This window comes from Lottia gigantea, assembly GCF_000327385.1.
Source record: "Lottia gigantea unplaced genomic scaffold LOTGIsca_27, whole genome shotgun sequence".
In the NCBI taxonomy this organism is placed as follows: domain Eukaryota; kingdom Metazoa; phylum Mollusca; class Gastropoda; family Lottiidae; genus Lottia; species Lottia gigantea.
The window spans coordinates 1,864,771-1,876,518 of record NW_008708846.1 but is presented as its reverse complement, the minus strand read 5'-3'; the positions used below and the strand labels follow the sequence as shown (position 1 = coordinate 1,876,518).

Here is an 11,748-nt window from a genome sequence, read left to right as displayed (position 1 = left end):
AAAAGTACTCTGTTAAGATAGAATGTCGCTGTGAGAGTTCATTCTGGAGTGGTGTTTAAGAGCGAGACAAAATCAGTATTTTGGCTGATGAGATCGGATTGGAAACATGTCAAGACTGCCTTGTATTCCTTTGACTCCCAGTTTATTCCCAGTTTATTGTCAGCAGATGAAGGTATTTCTAATAAAAGCATATCTCAATCTGCCAACTGCTAATTATTACTAGTGACCCAGCATAACTTATCACGGGTGTGAATATGAATATATCGGTTGGCCCAGAAAAAACGATAACAATTCAGGATTTTTCATAAAGTAGCTATGATCATAATATTTTGACATAATATTAGACATCTCTTCACCAAATTACAGTTTTATAGGTTGAACCACTTTGAAATCTCAGCTTTATCAAAGTTTCTTGTCAAAAATTATAACAACAAAATAATAACCAGAATTTCACATCTTTAATTGAATTAATGCTCAATATAGCCACTATTTTTAGCAAATATCGCCTGAATTCTTTTATTCCATGATAAGATATTACCTGTCCGGTTTGTTCAAGTTCTCTCTAATTCTCTCCTTCAGTTCCTCCAGCTTTTCCATTGCTAATTTTTTCAGCTAGAGAATTGAAATTAAAAGTTTGGGGTGGCATCCATGAAATACTCACAATTACAAAATTCAGAAGGTAATTTTGTTTTGGCTGAAAATGTCGTCCTCTTTAGGCATTTGTTTAATTAAAGAGGAGAAATTACAGTATTTACTTTCGGCATTTTATTTGTTAAAGGAATTTTAAAAAGGGTGTTTTTTCAAAATGTTTCTACCTTTACATCTATAATTTGGTGTAAAGATGTCTAATATGTCTAAAAATATGAGGTCTAAATATTATGATCATAGCTTTGATACCTTCTGAAAAATCCTGAAATTAAAAGTGTTATCGTTTTTAATGTGCCACTCTATAGGTTTATATGAAGCGAAACCAAAGATTAAGGAAGAAAATTACTCGTTTAGTAGATATTTGATTATGAGAAATAGATTTTGATTGGACCGCATGAACCAATCATCAATAATTTCACGCAAAACTCAAGTTATGTTTTATCTAATACAGCAGTTTTCTAATGTGATGATTTAAATTGTTACTTGTTCACCGGATTAACGTATAGAAACTATAAAAATATAGTTTAAATATAATAATATACACGTGGGAATTAAATCAGAATCTACCTCAAATGCATTCCTTAGGCTTAGGATGATTATGAAGACAGGAATGTCATGTGGGTCTCTTATCTATTAGAGCATACCATTTTTCCATTTTCTAATTAACATGGAATTTAAACGTTTGATGCACACGAATTTGGTCGACCTTCGTGGGAAACCATCAGGTTCTCAGCTACTATGCCTCGTCAGTTGTAAGTACTATCTACTGCACTATCACCTCTTTTATGTAAGGCATAATAACTACAACGCGTTATTCTAATGATCCTTTCATCTCTACAATATTATTTCAACAAGATGTGAAAGACAGAGCTGCTATTGATCGTCAATAATTGTTCTCAAAATCAGTTTTATGATTTATAACCGAATTTCAATTGTGAAGCTGAACACTTATTATTGGGATCAAAATACAAACTTTAATGTACTTTAAAAATTCATTTGATTAAACAGTAAGATGTAACTAGATATTTCTACGACAAGAATGGTTCTCGGTGTAGGCCTAATCTTTACAATTTTCAAGATACTACGATTATTTTAATCCACGACGTCACATCGAATTTAAACTTCACTGTATCTGGTATAGCTAGTTGAATAGTCCGCATTGCTGGGATAGAAGAGAATGCCTTGCTGTTTAATCACTTTACGAAAAAACATAGGTAATTAGTTCAGAATGTTGCGTAAACAAGGATGAGACGAGGAAGCGCATGTGTCAGTATTATGTTGCTGTAGTTTTTTTTAAGTTTTCGGAAATATTAAATAGGCAATATCACTTAGAGAAATTAAACGTCCTCGGTCGATTGAAAAACATTCTATTATTCCATAATATGAATACGCTAGTGTTTAATATCTACTGTTAAATTATGTCTGATTGCCATGAAGCCACAAAAATTTGCACACTTCACAGTATCTAGAGGGCACTTTGCCCTATGCGGATGTTGGACCTGGTGAAATTAGTTAAAGCTATATGATGTATGTTAAAGCTGTATAATTTCCCTCTGTGATTCTTTTCTTCCAAGATATTCTCCAGACAGCTACCATCCTAAGGATATTCAATAAATCCAATCCGAATAGGGCGTTGCGAACACCACACCAAAGGTGGCCGATAATTTCTGTTCTAGCCATCCTATCTACCAAGTTTCCAAATACAATGACCACATTTTGCATCCACTTTCAAGCAGTTTCTGGTATAGACACCTTTCTCATTCCTGAGAAATCCGCCCTAAAATACCTAACCTCCTGTTAAAGAAGATGTGAACTTCAATATGTTGGTGTATTCCAATACTCATGTCTACTCATTTAGCTACAATAACCAAACCAAACCAAACCAAACCAAAAATCAGTTGATGAGGGAGAGTTTCTTCAAAGACTAATTACCTAATAGTCCAAATTCCAAAATAGTTTTCAATATATCAATTGTAGAGCGATATAGAAAAATTACAAACAGAACTTGAGTCATGTTGGCACACGCAGTGCGAGTATTTGCACTAAGTACTAGTCCACTTCAATAGGGACGCAGGCTGAAAATAGGTCAATTGTCTGAAGATCGCTTAGAGTGAAATATAGAGTAACATGATTCAGTTTCTGTTTTAATATTTTCTAAATACCAAGTATGTTAACACTGCGCAGCAGAAGTTAAACGGACCCAACATCAAGTTTGCAATGATAAGGTATATAGGTAACCCAGCGCAGCCAAATGCATACAACTCTAGGAATTTGATTCAGTTTATTGCATTGTAAAATAGAAACGTACATATCTAAAATATAAAGTGTAATTTATTGTTTTAACCAAATCAATGAATGAAAGAAAGCTAAAACATATACGGAATTTCTAATAGAATTCAGCCAACGAGAACTTGTAATGATATATAATTTAGCAAAACGAATAGGGCCAATCAATAGAGAAAATGTATGATTAATTATTAGAGGGTACAGGTCGACTTTGTGATTAATGTAAACTGACAGCAACTGGTATTTCATTTGATGCTTGTAACTGTCGGCAGTTAGTGGAATCGTGACAACGCTAGTCTTAATCGGCCTACGCACAGACGGTTGAAAGGCCCAATTGGCACCAGTTGTTAATGAACAACTCTCTACAAAAATTGATAGAAATGTACGAAAATCACATAATTCGTTCAAAAATATCTCACATGGAATTCATACTTTTCCTATTTCTAAAGATGTATTTTCTATATATGGCTGGGTCTCAAGAAGAGACGACTAATCTGTTTAACTTTCAAACGCGGATAATTATGGACACACATGGCTCAAATTTCAACGGTGAGCTATGAACACTATTACTGATTGGCTTAGCTCTATAGTAAAGTACCATGTATCTTTCCTTTTCTATATAACTTCACAGCCTTATACAAAAAACTGTATGTTTATATCACAGTGAAAAGTTAAAACATAATTGTTACTTAAGAATATCATGAAATATCTTCAAAAGAATTAAAATCCTAGAATTCGCAAAAATATAACGTTGGGAGATTACTCAACGTGACCGCTTGAAGGCCAAAAAAGTAAAAAAAAAAGAGCAACCGATCATCAAAATACTGTAAAGATCTAGACGCAAACGACAGATTTTTGTCCTAAACGTTATTGTTCCGTGACAAAATTCCCTCTCTTTGTCAAAAGAGAAATGTTTTTGAAAATCAAAATTGTTTGAATTCTGAATAAATGTTTGGGTACAAATGTTTTGAGTTTGTTTTTAGTTATTGCGTTTGAAGTTGCAATTTCAAAGGATTGAAAAAAAGCTACATGGAGCAATATTGAATTAAAATTTCAATAAAAAAGATCCTCTGGTATCAGTATTCAAAATGTAAGTAAAAAACGGTGTAAATAATTTGATGTTGGGCATAAATTGCTCGATATTTTTAATTGAAACCTTTTGAAGTAATTAAGAGACATATTTCTCTACAATTAGGCGTTTAGTTTTCGTATACATGAACACTAGTCAAAACAATAGCGAACACCTTTAAAATAGTTTTGGAGTTTTAAAAATTAACTGCAAGATACTTTTAAATAAAAAAATTCAAATAAGACAAGGGACACATTTCTCTCTCTAATTTGGTATATATTGTAGCTTTCGTTAATTCGAGCAGCTTACTTTCCCAACCTAGTATAAAAATCAAACTGTCATTGTTCCATCAACAGGATACTTTTAATTTTTCTAAACCAAGACATTATCTTCCGTGTGATATGTGCATATTTTAACAGATGCAATTAAACGCTATCATATGAAAAATATGTAACAAAATATAAACCCATCTGAATTGTGATCGTAGAGCAGATAAAAAATGGTTTGATGGACGAAAAATTAAAAATTTGCATAGTTTAGTTAACAACCTGAAGTCTTATAATAAAACATAATAAGACATAGATAGTAGACCATACTTCCACTGGAATTCAATGTATATATGTCATCAGTATATAGAATAGTAGCCCACCCTCCATCAAAATTTACAAAACATTTCGATAAATGGAACATAAAAATAACAGCAAAATTATTTATGTTCTTTTGATTTTTGAGGCACATCAATCATATTTACGCCATCACCATTGACGACGTACTTATCTTCTAGTTTACTGTTTTTATTAATATCAATAAATGTATCTGGTAATGCCTCGCCCCGTGTTTCAGGTAGAGTGAGTATTGAGCACGTATCAATTGCCATCAAAATACAAATAATTACATAAGGCAAATATCCTCCCTTTATAGCCTGAAAAATAGAAATTGAAATTCGAAAATAAAAGAGCGTTTGCCAACCTGATAGTTCGTTGAGTGTTTGCTTTGAGAGGACAGCCAACGTGCAAAGTTAAACTCTGTCCTACTAATCGTTAAAGTTTGCGGAAATAGCTATCGATATTCGTATCAATTTCTGAAATTTTACTTCCTGCTTTCCCGTCTATGATACTCGATTTTTTGTTTATATTCATACTATGTTATTTACTTATATACAACCAGCGTTTTCACTCCGAAGATACTTTTATCTAATCAAAGTGTCTGGTTAATTCATGTTCATCAGAATATAGAAATAATCTTAATCGGATTGGTTTTAAAGTGATACTACGTTTTAGAATTTACATAAAATTTAAGAATTTTAAACTTGGTGAATAAGAGCCAGTAGATATACCTGGTGTCATAAGTAACATAACAGGATCCTTATATAATCCGACAAATCCAAAAATCTTAGTAATTATCCATAAATATGCAATTAACTATTGAAAAACGCTTAATATCAAGATTAAGCATTTTTCAATAATTACTTAGTTTTATGAATTTTCCAATTTTCCAGATTTTACATGGATTCTGTTGTAACTTTATGACACCAGGTAAGTTCACTGATGAATATATACTCATATTGACCATTTCGAGAACTTTAATTTTATGTTCATTCTAAGACGTAGTATCACTTTAAACAAAAAAAGATCTGTTCAAGTTTGTATGGTAAAATTTGAATGAAAAAGAGTTTTACGTCCTAATTTCTTGTAGCTAAGTTAATGTTTGAAGTGTCACGCATAATGCTAAGAGAATACTCATGCTTTCCACTTACCAATGACATGACTTGAGAGGCAAATATACCACCAACTCTAGACACTGTACCAGCACAGCCAAATCCTAAATTCCTATCAACGACGAAAAGAAAATAATTAGTTCAATAAAAAGACAAAAAGAAACGATTTCGAATATATATGAAATAACGAGTAATTAAAAATTCTTTTAATGAGATAATGAAGAAAATGTTCAGTACATCATCAACGCTATGAAAATGACTTATCACGATCACAGTTTGCAGTTTAATCTAATCTAAGCCAATTATTATTACTTACCTAACTACCGTTGGATATAATTCAGCTGTAAAAGGTGTCATGCTTGACCAACCACTTGTTGAAGCAAATTTAGAAATCATTACACAAATATTGACATAATAGGCTTTAGAACTTTCTGGTGCTGTAAAAAATTCAAATGATTTCTCAGTAAGTCATCTTACGTTGCAGAGTAACATGAAAACTAATCAATTGATCAATGGGATTATAAAGAAGTTTTCTAAAAAATGTATGTGTATTGGGGACACTGATAACATCAAATTGCACCATTCCAATTTTTTGGTTCCTGCAATTCCTCTAAAACTAACTGTTTGATGACACTTATCGTGAAAAGGCTTATATTGTAATAAAGAATATATTTAGTGACGCCATCGAACACTTAGTTTTAGTGGAATTGCAGGAACCACAGACGGCTGATTGAAAATTGGAATGATGCAAATTGATGCTATCAGTGTCTCTGATTAACACACAAAATTCAGAAAAAAATTGAGAAATAAATGGGATTGTAACTGTGATCCATATACGATAGACTTCACAATTTCATACAATATAATATGCATACATGTAATAATAAAAGTGTCTTTAAATATAATTTCTACCCAAACGACATCTTTATGCTGCAAGTCAAATTAAAATGAAATTATTAGCATGCTGATGGATCATAAATGATTTTCTCAATTACTTTATCAAATTCTTAAAAGGAAAGATGAAATAAACAAACCTGTCTGGTATTGGCATTAAATCGTAACAAGTCTGAAAAAACGAGAATTTCAAAATACGGGGAAAATTTTATGTGCATCAAACATTAGTGAATTATTTATTTACAATCTGAAATATCAACATGGAATAAACTTTACGGTTTGTGAATTATATTTTCCAAACCGATCTATAAATGTGCATACCTGTTAATGAAGCTGTGATCGCCCCTAATGCACCAAGAGTTACAACTATATTAGCTGAGGCAACTGACCATCTTCTACCAAAGTTTTTCCTGAAATTAATAGTATCAAATTAATAGATTCGTAATTCTAAGGTGGAATGGTTGGATTTCTTGCGAAATATTGTTTTATATACCGTCTTCAGATGCGGAATTTGGAAAGTGTTTTGCCGGTTTTTTACCAAATTCGAAAGATAGGTGGCGATTAGCTACCCACAGGTACGATGATAGTTAATGATTGATTTGTATCTCCAGTTTCACAATTTCGACACGAGATCCAAGTAGGAAACCATCTGTACTAATTCTCAATGGGCCGAAATTTGATCTTGAACTCAATATATTTTGATTTGGTTGAAATAAATCACACTAAATACATTTCCGGTTTTATTTTATTCTTTCCTTCAGGGGTTTCTGTATGTGTTATCTTCCCTCTTGTTCTAGGATTTGGATACCAATGAGTGAAATAGGAGAAGAGTCTTTCATTATGAGCGGTCTGACTAAAAAGCACAAACAAGAGAAAACAAGCGCAAATGGCGGTAAAAAGAACTGAAAAGATGAATTTTATATTTCATCAATCGATATTGAATGACGCAGAAGCGATTTTATATGTCCACTATCTACTTTGGCCAAAACAGAAAACGATTTTACGTGTTATGAAATTGATTGTAATGAGGTTTCCAGACTAATTTTTGCCAGTTGATATGGATTAAGTATATTGTCAGCAAAACGACCATCCATAGACACCTCTCAGACACATTCAATGACTAGCTGATAATATATCCATTTAATTCATTTATTCCAAATGCAATGCAAGGACAGTTTCTGTTCACACCCCTCTTTATAACTATAAATTAAGTAATTACTATACTATCAGGTGTTAATCCTACATTAACTGATTGTCCATGAGATTCTCTCGAACTACCGATGCTAACATTCTTATTCAAATTTCAATTATTGAATCCACTTCATTTGTCCATAAATAATAATAATACTCTAATCGTAACAATCTGGTGTAAGATCTTATAGTTCTTTTAAGTGATCCAACCCCGACCAAAGCAGATTGAAATTTATTCAGCATTATTTTACGCAAGTAGTATAGACATCCTAACGAAGAAAAATGTGTGTGTCTTAAAACACACAAAAAGGAGAGAGAGTCCACAAATACTGTGACATAATAGTTGTTTAAAAACCTCTTTTCAATGTGGAGATTAATCTGAACAAGCCAACAGGTTCGATTTAACGGCTGATAATTCTATTATGAAAATGATATAGTTTACCTATTGATCCACAACAGCACTAATAATGAAGCTGGGATTTCGATGATTGACACCAAGAAAAAGTTGAGATAAAAATTACCAGACATATTCTGAACACCAAGTACTAAACACCAGTATACCACTGCTGACGTAAACCTACAATATCATTGAATTTGGAGTGAAGGATATTTCCAACGAATACACAAATGCCTGTAGACACTATTATCGAGCGGAAACCTTACAGATAAAAATGCAAGTCTTACTGAATGCGTATTCACGAGTTAATGAATACAAACATTTAATATACTGCTTCTGTTTATGCTGCAAATTGATTTTTGCCGAATTGGTTGTACAGCTGTTTGTTTGCATTATATATTTCATAGTCACACAAAGTAAATTTCAACAAGATAATTCAACGAGAATAGTTTTATATGCAATGGTTCATTAACCTGACGAAGAGTTTCAAAAACCCACCCCGGGTGAATAGTATTCTTCAGATCGTGTCAGGCCCGTAGCTAGAAGCTCGCCTAAAAAGAATTTTGCCTCCTCCCCTAATCCCCCACTGATACCCTGGACTAGCTACGGGCCTGTCAACAAGAGTCATCTACTCGAGTTTCCCGTAAAATCACTCTAAATGAGTAATAAATCTAAAGCAGGTAATTTGATATTTACTGTTGTTGTCTTAAAACAAAGTAGTAAATAGGCAAAGGTTATTAACGTAAGGAGAAGGGTGATATAGGTCACATTTGAACTTGGCTATCAAGTCGATGTCATAGTAACAATCCTCTCATCAAGTTCAAATGAAAGAAAGACAAAAGATATTTCAATTCTTTGTATGTATATCTGTGTACACTGAATTCCCACAATTGGCCAAAGGTTCTGATATTTAAGAAAACCTGAAATTGCATTACATTACTAAGGCAAATATTATTCAAGTTACCCCTTTTGGTACCCTTTTAAATAACACTTAGTTCTTTTTAGAAAGATATAGTAAAACACTGCATATCTGGAAGTCGAATGCTTAAATATATACTCATCTATGTATGTTTGAATGATACTCATAAATAATGCAATTGTAGTGAATCACTCAAATCATTAGACTGAAAGTTTTCTATACCAGCTAATAAGTCATGTTTTGCCATCCGGAAAAACAATAATTGATGCACCAACAATTTATGAAATTGTAGTCATCAAAATAGCAACTTTTGTTATCAGGATTCGCCATTCAGTATTGATTCTTGGCTAACGCTATCCTAGAAAAACCATTTAAAATCCTTGATGATCGTGGCATGCATTTCCGTAAACCTACAAATTAAATGCAGATTTTCAAGAAGAATAAAGGCCGAAACGAAATGTGTGTATCTTGAACTTACCATGTGTACCAGACTCTTATTGTTATTAACGCCATTCTTTTACCACGTAACAAATCTATAAACGTGTAACTTGAAAAATTACTATTCCGCGACCTCTCCTCTTCAGCAATTCTTTCTAAAATCGCTGTATTTGGTGGTGGTTGTTTATTTCTTTTGGCAATAAGATATGCTACTTTAGACGCTTCTTCTATCCTTCCTTTAACAGTTAACCAACGTATACTCTCCGGTGCAATGCTGAAATATTTTAAACAATTTGATAGTTAGTAGATTTATTTTGCAAGCAGTAGCCTTAAATAGAAAAATTCAAAGCAGTTCCCAATCATAGTTTACAATTTGTGGCAGTGTAATAGCTCAGTCGGTCTAATAGGTGATTTGCATCTTCGGGTCAGCAAATTCTGATGTCACGGCCGGTGTTTTTTTTTTATCTCAAATAATATTCTTTTCAAACCCATGATGCCAAAAAAACTTAACTACAACCATCTCTAAGGTCGGTTGCCAAAGTTGAGGCACTTGTTAAAGATAGTTTTCCTTATTTTTTAGTGTAAAATTAAGCAAACTATTCCATCAACCAATCATTAATGTCCATGTATGTAAAGTCTGGAAAAACAAAACAAGACTTTTTGACTTTTCTCCATCGGTCACTCATTTAAATTCTGCTGGTAATTATCTTCTAATTTAGCTAATTATGAATTATGGACATGCGAGACAAACTGGTATTTTTCAAAGTCAAGGATTTCGTATGTGCCTGGATCTATTTCAACGAAGAAAGAGTAAATATCGATTGAATATATTGGTTTGATTCATTTACTTTAATAAATTGTTAAGTATGTTTACTTTATTATAAAAGACTTACAAAAATCCAAACAAAACCGGAATGTTGACCACACAAATAAAGAATTCAAAATGGCGCCAATTAGGAAAGAGGTAGGTAACTAAGGCTAAAAACGGTGCTGCCACCGACCATACTGGATACGCGCCTAACAACGCCCTCCATCTTTTACCAACAAATTCAATTGAAGCAGGGAAGCTGACAACAACAGTAGCACCACCAACCATACCAATACCAAACCGCATAGCAGCAAAGAGTTGCCATGAATTAGAAAAGGCACTGACAGCTACAAAGATCAGATGCAAGAATTGAATGGTATAGAGACTGATCCTTCGTCCAAATCTATCTCCAGCGTAACCAATTCCAAAAGCTCCTATTAAGGCTCCTGTCATCTGGACGGTTGTTATTGTGAAACTGATCCATCGATTCTCACAAACCAGATCCCACTGAAATATACAAAATACGATGCCAGTTCAAAAGTAACATGCATGTTGTGTTATACGAGATAATAACATTGTATTCTATAAGAAATAATGTTTTGATTTTAATTTATCAAGGACCAAGTTCGTCAAGTTGTTTGCTTATTTCTATATATGGCAGGGTGTCTTCCCACATCGTCCCTAAACTATTCCCATTTCGCCCCTTTCCCATATCGCCCCTTTCCCATAACGCCCCCTTCCAATTTCGCCCCATACCCATTTTGTCCCTTCCCATTTCGCCCTTTCTTTTTCTATAATTAGACCACATAGTAAATTGTGATTGTTCCGATTTGAATTCCGGGAGCTGTAGGATAAAAGAGCAGGCTGGAATGTGCAATTGCTTTATAAGTGCATTGAAATATGGAAAGGGGCAAACTGGGAAGGGGGCAAAACGGGACAGGGGCAAAATGAAAAGGGGCTTAATAGGAAGGGAGCAAATTGGGAAGGGACATAATGGGAAGTGGCGAAATGGGAATGGGCAAAATGGGAATAAATTGGGGGCGAATTAGGGAGGGACAAAATGGGAAGGAGCGAATAGGGAAGGGGCGATATAGGAATAAACCATGTGGCAGAGTCTCAAGAAAGTCATCAACTTTCAAATGGGGATAATTCTGGACGCACATGGAATTGAAGGCTCAACGAAGGCAAATTGGGAAGGGACATAATGGGAAGGGGCAAAATGGGAATAAAATGGGGGCAATTTAGGGAGGGACGAAATGGGAAGGGGCGATATGGGAATAAACCATGTGGCAGAGTCTCAAGAAAGTCATCAACTTTCAAATGGGGATAATTCTGGACGCACATGGAATTGAAGGCTCAACGAAGGCAAATTGGGAAGGGA

General features: G+C 33.7%; 1 protein-coding gene across 1 annotated transcript; it reads right to left on the bottom strand.

Annotated features, from left to right (window-relative positions):
* Positions 1–4,709: 4,709 nt before the first annotated feature.
* Positions 4,710–10,883, bottom strand: LOTGIDRAFT_117912 (hypothetical protein; the record flags this gene model as incomplete). The annotated part of the gene is made up of 7 exons (XM_009056307.1): positions 4,710–4,916; positions 5,760–5,832; positions 6,037–6,151; positions 6,936–7,024; positions 8,248–8,382; positions 9,600–9,833; positions 10,453–10,883. Coding segments are annotated over 7 exons (1,284 nt in total), but the record flags the coding sequence as incomplete, so codon positions are not given.
* Between the last annotated feature and the right edge of the window lie 865 nt (positions 10,884–11,748).